Source organism: Anas acuta, chromosome 3 (genome assembly GCF_963932015.1).
Source record: "Anas acuta chromosome 3, bAnaAcu1.1, whole genome shotgun sequence".
NCBI classification, from domain to species: Eukaryota; Metazoa; Chordata; class Aves; order Anseriformes; family Anatidae; genus Anas; species Anas acuta.
The window spans coordinates 67083048-67098571 of NC_088981.1; the positions used below are offsets into that span (position 1 = coordinate 67083048).

Here is a 15524-nt window from a genome sequence, read left to right on the forward strand (position 1 = left end):
ATGTATAGGAATAAATCTAATAAATTAATCTACCTGATTAATAACAAATTCTATAAACACGGTAATGTTTACCAAATCCCTAAGCATGAACACTTTCACATATCAAATTTAACAAAAACTTTTCTATGAAATAGAAAATGCTAGAATTTATTTATTTGTAACAGATGTTAAACGCGGCAACCTTTGTAGTTTGTCTTAGAAGATCTCACATGCTTACACACACAGACACAGAGCCCTTTTTCCAAGTGAATTATTAAGGAATTACTTGATGTCTTAAACTTAGGTAACCTGTTTAGAACAGGAGAAACTTTGAATCCCAGATATTTTGCTTGGTTAATGGAGATGTAGCATAACTCTTCCACTTCTAGCAACCTTCCAGCTACTGCACTGCACCTCACCCTGACCAGTCTGCCTAACTACTCGAGTGCATTCCACCATTTGACAGTTACCCTGCCACCTTTTCAATACCAGTAACCTGTATTTCCCTACACATACTACAACCAGCACGCCACCTTGTCCCTCTGCTTCTAGACTAAGCCCTCTAAATGTCTATTGACACTTACATTCTACTGAATCTCTTCAAATACATGACCACACCCCTGTAAAGTAGACCCAAAAAAACGCTGAAGTATACAGTCAAAAAGGTGGTGGTGAGTGGTAAGTCAAAGCAAAGCAGCTTTGGTAGAAGAACCTCAAAAGGAGGCAACAGCCCAAGGTATCCAGGGCCATGCACAGGCGTCACCCACTATGGAAGGGTCTGGACCTCATTTCTGCAAATACAAATTCCAGAAAAACAGCCCTTTTTCTGCAAGGCACCCCTAGCAGTGTGTGTCAGGTATCCCAAATGTGACTGCAAGTTTCACACATAGCTCAGGTAGATCAAGCAGGAAAAGGAGACACTCCAGTCAGACCTGTTGTACTTGCCATTACTGAAGAGTTCATTCCCTGGAGAAAGAGAGACAAACTTCTTGCAGAAGGATGAGCTATCAAGCAGCCAACCTGAAAACACAGAAGAGAGGTCTGCCTGTGACCATTATGTCCCATGGCACAATATGACTGCACAGAAAAACTTGTGCGACTTTGTGGGTGCTGGCTTTTTCCCTACCAAGTTAGACGAACCTTGGAAACATTTTCTGCCTGACAGTATTAATCCTCATTCCTACCCTGATGAAAATTATATCTACAGTATTAAAGTTTTATTTCCTTCAAGTATCAAATCCCATAACCATTAAAATATTTTCCAGCTCCCTGCTCAGCTCATCCCAGCCTACTCGCTTTTTGCTGTCCTTGCTCACTTTCAATCTACCTGGAACAGCCCCTACAGGACTGAATATACTGGCAGCAGGGAGCTAAAAAAACATCATCAAACATTATTTTGTGTCTGTAGCAGAGAGAGAAAAGGAGAGAAGCAACAGGAAAGAAACACTTGCTCTGTTTCATTATGGCTCTCAGCTTCTAGTAAGAAGAGATTTCAGAAGGTAAATAGGCCAAATCATGGTTCTGGAAGCCACATCCAGAAGATGACAGAGACAAAGATATTTAAACTCCTTAAAACTTAGGACTTAGAATAATCGCAGCACAATTAATTTGGTTTTATTAAGTATTTTACAGCATTTATCTCATCATCATGGGACAGGTGAAAAAGCACAGAGTCATGCAGAAGAATACTGCATCCTGGGACAGCTGCAGTAGCATCTAGGTGGACAACCTAAGTGGATCCAAATCTGGGTAAACACCAGAAAGCAAAGGGTCGGGTATAGCTTATGCCTTACCCTTCCTGAAACATTAGGCTCCTACCTGTCAGTGACTAATAACGAGCTAGGCAAAAAAGCATCTTCAGGTTCCAAGCTTCTACACTTCAAAACTTCTCCCATTTTATGTTAGGACAAGACCAAGGCTTTCATCCAAAGAGAACCTCACAGTGCAGGCATCCACGGAAGCCCTCAAGGACGTTGCAAAGCAGAGTTAAACCCAATCTCCTATGTAAGTAGTCCCATCACTAGATTACTGTGAAGTCTTGCTCGCTTTCCATCCAAAATATCTAGTCTGGAAAAAAGAAGCTTTCCTGAACATGCTGTCTTGAGAAAATCTCATCCTTCTTGACCAGGTTTTGACTCATCTACATTTTCTGACAGGAAAAAAAAAAAGTTGTTTTTTTTTTTTTTTTTTTTAAATAGAGGACTCCCCATCCATCTCTTAAGCTCCTGTGTGGCACCACACACTGTCTCAGCTCAGACCTGTCTGAAGCTGGCGTACAGCCTCCTGCATCTCTACATGAAAAGGAAGAGTAAATAACTGACCAGCACGCCAATAAGGCACTGAAGTTAAGGACTGAAATGACTGCACCTGCTACAAATGGAAGGTTAGCTTAGTAAGTGCCACTGTTTTTCACAGTGGTATCAACTTGATGCCACTTGTTGACGGACCTTTATGGTGAGATCTAGTGTCATCTACCCGGTGTAGGAAATCATTTGGCTTACTCTGTGTGCATGCCATGACACGTCTCAGAAAGCACGCACTGTCCCTGCAGATGTACAGCACAGCACTGCCACACAGGCCCTCTCGCAGAGCACAGAGGCTGTGGGCAACATCCCCTCCATCTCCTGCCCTTCGGTTCAAACCACACTTTGGAGGACGTGATGCATGCAAGTCAAACCGCCTACTTCAGTCTTTTGGTGCCTCTGAGAAAAAAGATGGGAAGAGAATACGCATTGAAGCAATGTTTTCTTAAAACATGAGAGAAACCAAGTCAAAGAAAGCTGAAACACAAGCTTCAAAACCGGCATCTTTTCAGAAAAAAATCCCTTAGAGACAGATGACAGACATAAATAAGCAGAGACAGGTAGATTAGGTGGTTCACAACATGAATTTCACAACCACCAACACTTACACACTTTACAGTCATAGCAATTTATGAGTCCCCACACAGCTGTTCTCGCAACAAGTGATTTCAGCTGAGTTCAAGCTCAGCTCACAAGCCTTTGAGCATGGGTTTCCTTGCTGTTGGGTTTGGGGGGTGATTTTTGCCGTTTCTTACACTCAAGCTTCTTCAGCAAGTCCATTTTCCTAAGCTTTCTTGGTAATTAGCCCTAATCAGTATTCAAGTGCTGATTTGTAAGGCTATCTGCTGACTTAAAGGAAGGGAACACCTCAGTAATAGCCCCAGTGTTTCCCTCTGCCTGCAGAAACAGCAGCGATAAGGACAGAGACTCCAGCCATCTCAAAGGAGAGGGAGCCACAAAGAGCCCTTCTGATCACTGCTGGCATCTGGCCTTCCCCTCATTAGCACATTAAAGCTGCTCTGTCCATCCCATAAGAGCCACTCTGTCCATTCCCTCAGCTTCCTCTATGGAGCCATTTACAGCGCTGCTCTTTTGAAACCCCCCTGGTTCAAGAGGCAGTAACCCCTTCCCAAAGCCTGCGGTACAGCCAGTGTCAAAAATTCCCACTTACCAACAGGCACCCAGTAAGTAGAGGCCTTCTGAATGCCGGAGGTAGACAGATGAAACCCACGTATTTAGCCTCGCCAAGCCGAACGTCCTAGGAAAAGTCTCTTCCCAATCATCATGTTGGCTTTTGATTTTAGATGACAGTGCGCTCAGCATATTCGATCCCCGCACTTCAAACAATTCCCATTTCAGACCAGGACTGACAAGACTTGCATCTCACAAGGTACAAATTCCCAGGAACAAAAGAAAGGCGGGGGGAACAGAGCTGTGGGACATTAATTCCTAAACCTGGTACGAAACCATGCTCAGACACTTTGAAACTGTACTTGAACAGACTCCCAGCACCTGTTACAGCAGCAACATGAAAGCGTTATCTCATCTTCATTCCTAAATCAAAGCGTTTTAAGTGTTCTATGGCATGCCAATAAGCGTGCGTTCACTGCAAGAAGTTGGTTGGAGGGGGTGAGGAAAAGCATCTTTTCCTCCCATCATACAGATATTTCCCTTATGCACCCAAATTTTTGGGATCATTGCTAATCCACAGAGGTCTACTGCTTTCAAAATGGTGATTACAAATAAACTAATGAGAAAAGGAAACACTGGACATTTTTTATGGCTTGAATTTTATACTGCTCTGCTCTGAAAGGGTGCTTTCCAAAGGCAGATATGACTTCCCACTCCCCCCACCATTAACTGGTACAAGAACACCAACCTACTTGCTTTATCTATGCTCTGAACTCATTTTCTTTGGCTTACTATGAAATGGTATAAATATTTTTACCTAAAAGGAGAGCTACAGCTGTTTGAATTGGGCTCAGATTTGTTCTTCTACAGCTACCGTTATTCTGGGTAGACTTTGAGAAGTTATTTGTACTTTATAAAAGCAAAAGTCTCCAAGGAAGCCAATCCTTTTGTTTTGAAGAAGAAAGCAAAGTAACTGCAGGTTATGAATACTCACTCTTTCTGGGATTCCAGAAATGATATATTTGATCTTTGACTTGCTTTTCATTAAGGAAAAAATGCCATAAATTATTTGGTTTGTTTGCCTCTCTGATCAGTCAACTGAAAGATGTTACTGCTTTAGGGCAATGAAATATGTTGCCTCAATTTCATTTTTTTTTTAGTACATAAACTCCCTCTATCAGATTTACTATGTGGTTATGCATTATTAGAAGGAAAAAAATCACTGGGTTATAGCTTTTGAAACTCGCAATGTAATTTAAACAGCTCTCATCTCTGAAGAGTTAGTAGCCTTACACGCAGTTCAAGTTCAAAGTTAGTCAGCTAGTGGACCAAATTCTTCCTCAGCTCCCTTACAAGGAATGAATTGGGCCCGTAATATATTAAAAAGGCAAAATTTTACTCAGACTGTACCTGAACAGCTGGGCTTTCTGATGAGAACGATCAAATGATGTCTAAATTGCTTTTATTCATTGCATTTTCTTCATTTTGGCAATAAAATAAATCATTGCCTAGCTTAATGGATTGTATTTATTAACAGCACTATTTTTTCTTCCTTCTTCAAAGAAAGGTAGTAGTAATTAGACCTACAGTGGTTTTATGGCCAAGGCTGAAATTTACCTGATAAAGCAAGTAAGTGGGCAGAGAAGTAGCGGGAAACTAACACCGCTCCAGGGAAAGCTTCCACCATTCATGAGAGCAGAGAGCATAGCCGCAAAGCTATTGAAAGGACGGCATGGGACTGAGTGCCTGAAATTACTGCACTTGCTCCCTTTCCTGATAGCAAGTTGACTACGTCTCTAATATTCTGATATGATTTTTAGGAAACTTTTGAAAACTGTGAAGCACCTTTTACAAATAGCAAGAAAAAAGTACACAAAGAAACCTTTGCAACAACAAGATAAGCCATGGCTAGATTTTATCACAACTATTCCTCACAAATGTACCAGAAGACAGAGGCAGGCAAGCCCAGGAAAACGTACATGCCATCCAGCTTTCTAGAAAAGTCCTCAGCAGGGGAAACAGCATAATAACAGGGACATTAGACGTGACTTTGGGGACCTGAGTTCATCGACTTGGCTGTAGTATTTTCTGTTTCCCAGAGCAATCCTATTTACTTCGGTTCAATAACTTTGACATAGTGTCTACAGGTACTCACTCATTTTTCTTGCAAGAACTTCATTTTCACTCCTTGTCCTGGTGTGTAGGACTACAGTGTCCATGTATAAGCAGCTAGCCCATTTTTTGGCTTACTTTTAGATAAATAATTTGCAAGGATCCCCCAAGAAGACCATTTAGCAACCTGTCTTCCCCCCCAAGATTCAGCTATGTTTATGCTCCATCCAATTCCCCTCTGATGAAAACCTATTTTTTCAACATGAGATTGGCTTGTAAATTAGTTCAAAGGGCTTCTGGAACCACAGGGAATGTTTTTTGGGGCGAGGAGAAGGGTGATTCTCTGCTCTTCACCCTGCAGGTCACTCAAGGAAGGGAGACAAGCCACCACTTGGTGCTGGAACACGGGCAGACAGAACAAGCTGAGATCCACCACCAGAGCTCTCTGAAATGCACAAGTGCCGGAGAGGTGGCACGGAGAGTCACCGAGCTCTAACCAGGATGGTTTTCGCCTTTTGCCTTGCTTCCTGCTAGAGGCTGGAGGCAATGTGGAGCAGGTGAGTCACCACTCATGGAGTGGTCTTCTACCAGCAGACAGAGTTGTGGAGTCCAATTCTGGCTGGGGGGAAGCAAACATGCACTCAAGCAGCCACCATTAAGTCATTCCCTCACCTGCTATGTACCAGGGCAGGGTCAGCCAGGGCCAGCCACTGAGCAAATGGCACAAAATAGGTATAGGGCAGGGCCCTGCAGCTGGGCTTCATGGACCAAAGGTGTGAGTCATGGGTCCAAGGACATATTTTCAATATGTAATCACCACATTTCCCCTTAATGCAATGGCCATTCAGTCATCCTCTCAGACTTCAAGGATAACAGCTTCCTCAGAATACAGCAGGTCCTTTTCACTGTTACCGTCAGCTCAGAACTGATATCCAAACTATTCCAGTAAACCCCACAGCTTCGTTGGCATCTCCAGCCCTCTTTGATTCTGACCCTTCCCTGTTGTGTTTTCCTTTGTTTTTCTGTCAACTTTTTCTGCCAACTTTTCAGAGTGCAGCATTTGCTCTGATCACCGAATTACGTCTTTGAAGCCAACCAGCTCTGCTTTCAGTGCATTACTTCTCTCTCAAACACCTCTGAGGGGTTCCTCCAGGTTTTGGAATCCGCTGAGCGAACAGGGAGGAGAGGTTGGGAGGTGAAGCTAAAATAAGTTTCCATAGCTTGTAAAGCAATTTTAAGAGAAGCCTTGGCAGGCAGTTCAGGAATCACCAAGTGCCTGGGTGACTGAACTGCTACTACATATAGTGAGAGAGAAATGATGCTCAGTTCCTGCCAGTGTCTGCCCCATTCTCCTGCTATTTCCTCTCTGACCGTACCAGTTGCAAACAGGTTTCCAGCAACCCCAGCTGTTGTCAACCTGTTATTTCATCTGTCTTTCTGTCTTAGGAACCTCCACTTTGGCAAAAAACAGAAGTACATTAGCTCAGGTGAACAAGTCTACCAGTAACCTTTCACAAACAGGTCTCAATCAAATGGTGCACACAAAGTAAAGGCAGCACAGAGAGAGTGCTACGCTTCTCCAGTAGAGAAACGCTAATTGCAGAAGCCAATACTTGGGCTCCCATTTAGAAACATAAAATCACAAAATGGTTTGGGTTGGAAAGGACCTTAAAGCCCATCCAGTTCCATCCCCTGCCATGGGCAAGGACACCTCCCACCGGACCAGGTTGCCCAAAGCCCCATCCAGCCTGGCCTTGAGCACCTCCAGGGGCATCCACAGCTTCTCTGGGCAGCCTGTGCCAGGGCCTCACCACCCTCCAAGTGAAGAATTTCCTCCTTACATCTAATCTAAATCTCCCCTCTTTCAGTTTCAAGCCATTACCCCTTGTCCTGTGACTACATGCCCTGCTAAACTTCTTTGTGTATATTGCACATATATTTCTTCCTTTCCCCTTACACATTTACATGCTATTGTCTTCATAGAAGATGAAAACATGAACACTGTGTCAGGTTTCCTTTCACTGTACCAACAAAACTACTGTGTGAAAGCCACAATACTACCCAGGGCAGAATCCTTAGTCCCTATGTAAATTTGAAGGAAACCTCACTTGGGCAAAGCTTCCCTTGATACAGACTTGGGGATGGGCTAAGGATTCTCTGAAACAAAGAAAAGTCTGCCTTAATTCTCCACAATAACAAGTCTTCTACCTTCATAAATCATGTAAATTTGGCAAAAATTGTCACTATTTCAGGTATGAGGTAGGGAAGAGAACATGCTGGTAAAAATGTGGCTGGGCAGCAACCACTTTTCACTGGGGTGCTCCTTGGCGTGATGGGAGGTCTAGATTGTGAACAGGAACAGAGATTCGAACTTCAGTCACCAGAGCCAATTTCTGCCCTTTTCTCCTTCCACTAAACTCTAGATATCATCATTTTAATCACATATAAATAATAACAAATATTGATTTGACTCTTGATATATGGCCAAGAGTCATATGTAAGTATAGGCACAATAACTCCTTGAACTCCTTGCTTTAATCCAGCTCTCCCCAGTCATGAGGAGTGCAGCTGCTGGGATGGCTCCCCAGGGATCGCTGTGGCTGCCCCTGGACAGGGCTACCTCTTGCTTCTCTACTGGATCCCCTCTCCACATCTTCATGCATCTCCTGCTGCCCTTGTCTTACTTCAGGACTGCCAGACACCCCAGGTACGACTGAGTGGAAGGAGAATGGGATTCTGCAAGGACTGCCAGCATGGCACAGGCATTTGGGTTGAGGAACGGAGGGGATTTTACTACACCGGGAGTTGCAAACGCACACATTTGAGAAAATGTGTAACTGTTTGCCTGAGCTGAAGCAGTTCCTAGTTGTTTCAACTATTTTTCAGTCCTTCGCATGCTCAGTTAACAAAGGATAAAGATTTCCTCCCCTACCGATGCTTCTGAGATCTTCCTAGAGTGGTAACAGGTAATTAATTGCATATAATAGCAACGGTCTGCCAGCAATCAAACGAATACCTTCAGGTATTTGGAACAGAGATAGAAACGACGATAGTTTCCTAATGTTTAAAAGCCTGGAAGAGTCAAGGAGCTTCGTTTTCAAAGCTAGTACACCCAGGTGGAAGAGCAGACGCTTTTTCTTAGTAGCTCCTCCGTATCGCATGTATCCAAAACTAGAGAGGCTGCAAAGATGTCGACACCGGCGCGCACCATCCCGCCGCTGCTCACCGGTGAAAGTCACCGGGCAAAAGCGGTGCCTTCGGCCGGAGCTCGGAGCGGCTGCGGCTGGCTTTTCGGGCAGGAGCTCGGAGGCTCCTTCTGGACAAGCGCAACCGGTTAGGCTCTGGATAGCTCTGGACAGGGGCAAAACCCCCAGCCCTGGCCAAACGCCGCGCAGAAGGACCAACCCGCAGAGCGGCGAGCACAAAGCCCGGCGGCACCCCAGGCTCCGGGGCACCCCCGGGGCCAGCAGCCCCCCGCCCCACGGCACCTCCGCAGCCGGGACCAGCGGCGGGGGCTCCCCGCTCCTGCCCGCTGCAGGCTGGTGGGAAGCCAGGCAACAAAAGGGGAGGCTCGGGGAGGCTGGGCTGGCAGCGGGGCTCGCCCCGCAACTTGTGGGCGACCTCCCCGGGCTGATGCTGCGGGGCTCGCCGGCCCCCTCGCCTCACCTGTTCAGCACTTTCCTGATCCTCTGGCGCACGCTGGAGGAGGAGGAGGCGGAGATGCCGCCCCTGCCGCCGCCTCCCCCGTCGGCCGGCAGGTTCTCGATGGTGGCCACGACATGGTTGGGCTGCGGCGGGGGGCGCGGCGGCGGCGGCGGCTGCGGCGGCGGCGGGTGGCGGTGGTGGCGGTGGCGCTCCGGGGACAGCATCGCGGCGGGGCTGAGCCTCAGCGGCCGGCGGGGCGCATCCCGGCGGCACCGGGGAGGGAGGAGACGGGGATGGAGGAGAGCGGGGAGGGAGGAGAGGAGAGGAGAAGAGAGGAGAGGAGGGAAGGAGGGAGGGAGGGAAGGAGGGAGGGCGCTGCTGCCGCCGCCGGTGGCTCCGGACCCTCGCCCGCTCCTCCCTCACTGGGCTGCCATGCAGCGAGGGGCGGGCTGCCGCCGCCAGCCAGTGCCGCGCACGGGCTACCAAGTGGCGGCACTTGGCGACCCTCCTCCTCCTCCTCCTCCTCCTGCTGCTGCTGCCGCTGCCGCTGCTCCTGCCCACACCCCCGACTCCGTCTCGCCCCCTTTGTTCCCCGCCCGCCGCGGCGGAGCCCCCGGGGCCGTGGGTGGTGGCGCCCGCCCCTGCGCTGCGCCACCGGGGCCGCCAGGGGGCGACGGCGACAGCGCCGCCACCCCCGGTACCGGCGGCGCCCAGCGCCGGGGGGCAGCGGCGGGCGGGACCCCGCGGGCCCGGCCCCTGTCTATAGGAGCCTCTCCTTTTGCCAATGCCAGTTTTATTTCGGTTTCCTCCAGGCACCTCGGCAGCCCCGGTGTAACAGGTCCGCAGGGGAGGCCCGCCGGAGCGAGGTGCGCTACCGGAGGGATGCTTCTGAAGATGGGGGTGGCTCGCTCCAAATCCTCCAAAGTTGGTTCTCCGGGCAGAAAGCCTTCGGTGCACGCCGAACCTCGGCGCAATCAGATTAGGCTACTGAGATTCTCCTCTCTCCTATCCCCCCCTGCATGTTTCCATAAGGTTGGCACTGCCTGACTGCCTCTGGAAGGCATGGAGCCCCCAAAACCTGGCCGTCTCCACCAGCCCAAGCACCTGCGTGATGCCACAAGCTGCAGCCTCAGCCGCCCCGTATCACCCTCTCCAGCTCCTCTAGCACGTACCCATCAATGCTTTCGTCCCCGCTGCTGAGCCGTACCGGCTCTCCAAATCTGTGTCTGGTGGTAACAGCAAATATGCTGAGAATATTTGCGGTGAGACAACGCTGAGATAAGAAGCGTGTTTGCTTCTTTCTGCTCAGTGGCCGCTTCAGGCTAATCCAGCGGCTGGACGGAGCGGAACAATATTGTTTGTGCAGCTCCAATCCTACCAGTTCAACCACGTGGATGCACACCTGCAGCCCAGCTTGAGGTCTGCTGATAAGCAGGGGGTCTCCTGGAAGCTCCTGTCCCCGGGACAGTCAGCTTATTTGCTGCTTCTTACTGATGTAGAGGGAAACCGCAGGTCCATGAGCAGATGCCCCTGCTGCCGTCATGACCGATGGATTCCTTGCACACGCAGATCTGTCACAAATACAGCCCCAAACTTTTGTTCTGTGTCCAACTGTCCAACAAAACTCTTTCAAATTGCATTCATTTTGTCTCACTATCACACTGCATGCGTAGCATCACGTGGCTTTGTGCATTTAAAGTTGCAGCTTAGCCGTGCGGGCCTTTTGTCCTTGATTAGCCGAAAATACTGGGAGGAACAATTATACTGAATTCATTCTGTTTAGTAATATCAGCAGACCGACTGCATCGTGCAATCAGATTGAGAGCAGCGTATTTTAACATTCTAATAATTACTCAAGATGATGTTCATGTGGCTAAATAGCCCTTGCGGTCTGAGCCCTCTTGGCCTGATTTCAAAGACGGTGCTAAGTATGCTCAGTTCCCATTACAGCTGTTCCTCAGCTCGATGACATTCAACCGTGGCACGTCTGGCATCTTCATTGCTATAACACCCAAATTAATTTTAGTGAAAGATAAGGATAGGTTTTGGATAATTGTGAAAATATACACTTTGTCGAGCATCTCATCCTACTGATTAACAGGTGAACACACTAGCTGTTAGACCGACGACCTTTCTTTGTGGCTTATGCTGAAGAAGTGTTTTACCTTCTACCATGAAGTCCATTTTTGAGTCTACTTTTCCAAAACTATCATATGAGTTTAGGCCCAGGTTCTCAAAGGCACTGGGCTGACAGCCTTTGTGATCACCAAACACCTCCATAAATAAAAGTACCTTTCCACGTCCAAATGAGTTTACAGGGGACGAAGCCCTTTTCCCTTTTGAGTTTCTGTCCATAAACAAGCACAGGAATCTTACCTGTAGGTGTGACACTCAAGGCCCACTCGAGACCTGGCAGGCCTTGCAGAAGAACCAGAGGCTGAACAATAACTAGAGGGACAACGCAGCACCAGGAAAAGTTATGAGCAGGGTAGAAATGGCAACAAATGAGAGATCTGTTGCCAAAAAATAAGATGTGCATACCCACCTCCAGATAGGTTGAGCATTCTTCCCTGGGTATGGGGACTTGGGCTCTCAGCTAAGCCAAATTCTAGACAGAATTAAAACTCACTCCTTCCTATTCCAGCTGAGTCTGCTGGAACTGCTGAAACTGCTCTTCTGCAACACTGCCAGCATCCCTTGGTCCCTAGCTAATGAACAGCTGCAAGAAAAGCAACCCAAATTCCAGTGGTTGCAGCACTCCCCAGCTGTGGAGCAGATGTGGGCATTGTACTCACGAGGCTGTTTGACTTGTCCTGGGGACTCAGGCAGGCCGCGTGTCTGTCCCATCAGCTCTTTTCAGGGTGGGACAACTGAGGTACTGAAGCAGCTCTAGCCAATACTGGACATGGTCAGTCACTTCTCAGGCAAGAGCCAAGAAGAAGACTAAAACTCTCATCTCTCTCAATGACTATTCTATATTTTATTTAATTTATAAAAAAAAAAATCATACTTTAATTTGTTAATATTTAGTCATTTATATTTTATATAACAATTTCTATCAAACATTTGATTTGATGTAAACATTGCCTGATTATTAATTAATCGAGTATTACATTTGCATTTGATTCTCTACCTGGATTGAAACAGTTGCAGCTGGAGGGCATGAGAAGACCTTTGGCTGGCATGTTCTCCAGCTGCGTCACCTGGATCAGCATTAGCTCAGAACTGGGGTTCTGTCTTTGCATGACGTTCAAAGGAGGAGGTATTCATACTTGTGGTGAGTTTGGGTCAGTGCTGTCCTGAGGCTGTACAGATAAGCAGGGCCTCACAAGTCAGCTTCTCGGCAGATGAGAAGCCAGCAGTGTTGCACCCAAATGTCGCGTGTTTACTCATACGCGGATGTGATGGATGCACAGCTGTGGAAAAGCAACATATCTGTCAGGAGCCTGAGCACACAGCCCACATACGGTTCCTAGACAGCAGCTCTGCATCTAACGAAACAGGAGGAGAACATGGAAACACGCACACAAAGCCGCTTCTCCCTCCCTCCTCACTCCCTCGAGGCACAGGCAAGGCGAGACACAACGTGTGGATCTCAGAGAGATGTGGAAGGCTCTGGGTGACAATGCCGATTTTTCACATCCACCACAACAATATTTTGTGTTTCTCATTAGTTGCAGAAGGGAATATACCAAACTGACTGTAATAATTTTAGCTCTTGTAGGAGAATATTTACACACACACAGCATTACTTTGTAATACCATTGGTGCCTGAGACCAAGCAGCTGAATCCATATAAAAAAAGGATAGATTATACAATACAGAAAGGGTAAAATTAAATTGAATTTATTAGATTCTATCACCTTGGGTGATCAACAAAGACATGATAAAAAAAAATGCAATAAATAATCTGTGAGTGCCTTAGTTTACAATTGGACAAGCTTCACGATGGGTTCAGAGATGAACCATCTGGGCTAGCTCCATTTCTCTTGAGGAGGACAGGGAGAGCTCCCATCTCACACCCGTTTGCCTGTGCTTCGAGATTTCTCTTGCTTCACTGCTGCAGCTATAATTTCAGCAGAGCATGTAGTAGCCATGTAGTCACCCGTAGCTTTTGGATGGTTGTAGATGTTTACCTACTTGCCCTTTTCCTAATTTGGCATCAAAACAAATGAATCCTGCGGAGGTTAATTAAGAAGTCTATTAACTTCCCTGCTTTGCTGATAGCATAGGTCACTCACAGACTCAAAACCTCAGGCTGGAAAGAAAGCTGAATCTCGAAAGAAAGAAACAGCAGCACATCCTCAGAAAGCTGCAGGGAGGCAGACAGTTATTTCCCTTGTTGATAGTCAATACTGAAAAAGCGAGGGGGAAGAAGTCCCTAATCTGCCAGCAAAAAAGAAATGAACTCTTAATTGTGTGATGCTATTTTTGTGCAGCCCAATAGCATTTCCAATCTACTTGTTCTTTTCAGCAAACCACATTACAATTATTTTTATTTATTTTATTGTGTGCTTCTTCTCCTTCCTCATTACATAATTAAATGTCAACCTAAAGTACTCTCTGATTTAAGTGTCTCTACTTGTCCAGAACTAACAAGTTTTTAAAAAACCCTGTGTTCGTTTGTTTTTTGTTGTTGTTTATTTGTTTGTTTGTTTATGAAACTATAATAACCCTTTCCAACCTGTTACTGCTCATCAATCAGAAAACATGATACACAGCTGTGAAAAATCAAATCAATTTATTCTGAGATTGAAGAAACAAGTCTGGAGAAGCCTTTTTTTTTTCAGGAGGAATAGGACAATTCTTCATTATTATTTCTTCATTCTTCATTATTATTTCTTTACTTGCCTTTAAGATGCACACACAAATGCAGACAACTCTGCCTCGCAGATGCTGTTTGTTTGTGCTGTCATCCCCCTAGCTGATGGGAACCCCTAGCACTTGGGAAACCCTGATGCGTGAAAGGGGCATCCTCCCCTGGCATGGCCAGGCTGCAAAGGAGAGCAGTCTCTAAAAAGAGACGTGGAGAGCTGGTAGGAGGCACACCTTGACTTGGAATACATTTTGGGGACTACACGATAGATGTAGCCATCCTGCTTGTCCAGGAGCACCCATCTGTTTTCCTGCCTTAGGAATGAATCTTGCCAATGCTGCTCCCACATGCAGAGCTATCCACGTGTCTAGTCCCTTTTGTGTGAGGTAGGAGTGCTAGCCTGACTCCCTGAAGTGGGGAGGGAGACACATTTCACAGCAGAAGTAGATTTTTAGTCTATTTGCAAGCTAGGTAATCAACAGCCTGACAAGGCTGTGGGAAGGCCGGCTTTACAAAAGCAAAGTTGCCTTTAGACTAAGAGCTGTTTTGCTGCTCCCATTTCATTATACACTTTCAATACAGAGATAACCCAATGAAATGTAACGGCTGCGATGGGTAAAAGGTTGCATAAGGGGATCTTAGGGTCTTTCTGGCCATCTATGCTGCAAGTAAACAGCGTCCAAGCAAACACTTGAGGTGAGCAGACAAAGACATACTTCCAGACTCCAGGCCAAAGTGACACAGCAGTTTTGCTGGACAAGAATTAAATTTAGAAAAAGGATTTCAACATCTGAAACAATTCAGGAGAAGAACCAGAGTGTATTTTGTCAGGGAGAAAGGCCATTACGTAGACTATGGAGGAATTGAAGAGACTTATCAAAAAGAAAATGTGCTAATACCAATCAACCATCTTATTGTTATCATAATATATTTTATTGACAGACTTTTGTCATGGGTAATAACACTTTGCTGTCAGAGGCCTCTTGGTTTCTAATTACTGCTGCCATAGCTCCCAGAGGTAAGAAAACAGCAGGGATGAAACCTAAATTAAACCTGCTGGAGAAGCAAGTGAGACTCACAGGACTGCAGCCCCAACCCAGACCAAACATGAGGTGCAATGGTCTTCCCTGCCTCCCAGCCTCCATCTCAGCCTCCCTCCCCAGGGCTGTGGTCAAAAGCACAAAGCTAAAGAGATGGTGCCTGAGGCGAGAGCAGAAGGGGACACGGTTTCAAGAAGTAACCAGGATGGTGCTGGCATGTTTAACTTTTCCCTCTTCGTTTTATCTGCCTGTTACAGACATTTAAAATTGTACTGCTGTGACCATGTCTGCGTCTTTGCTGGCACTGCTTGCCCTTCATGCTTAATTCAAACTTCTCATGTCTTTGCTCTCTGGCCTTGTGTACGTTGAGTCCCACCTGCCTTGGATCCTGCTGCACAGAGCTGCCTTCTCTGAGCTGATCCACACATCCGTGACAACACAGCAGCGTTTTAATTAGTTCTATAGGGGGAGGAAGAGGACTGGCCTTTGCACTGCCTT

The 15524-nt window shown here is 46.7% G+C and overlaps 1 protein-coding gene across 3 annotated transcripts in view; it reads right to left on the bottom strand.

Annotated features, from left to right (window-relative positions):
- SLC35F1 (solute carrier family 35 member F1) overlaps window positions 1-9779 on the bottom strand; it is a 244294-nt gene extending 234515 nt beyond the window's left edge. Inside the window, exon 1 of one of the 3 annotated variants that reach the window (XM_068677631.1) lies at window positions 9192-9777. In XM_068677631.1, the coding sequence (XP_068533732.1) occupies window positions 9192-9394 (203 nt within the window). In that variant the 5' untranslated portion in view covers window positions 9395-9777. Of the gene's footprint in view, window positions 1-9191 lie in introns of all 3 variants that reach the window. The other 2 variants (XM_068677630.1, XM_068677633.1) reach the window with 2 other exon arrangements.
- Window positions 9780-15524: the final 5745 nt, after the last annotated feature.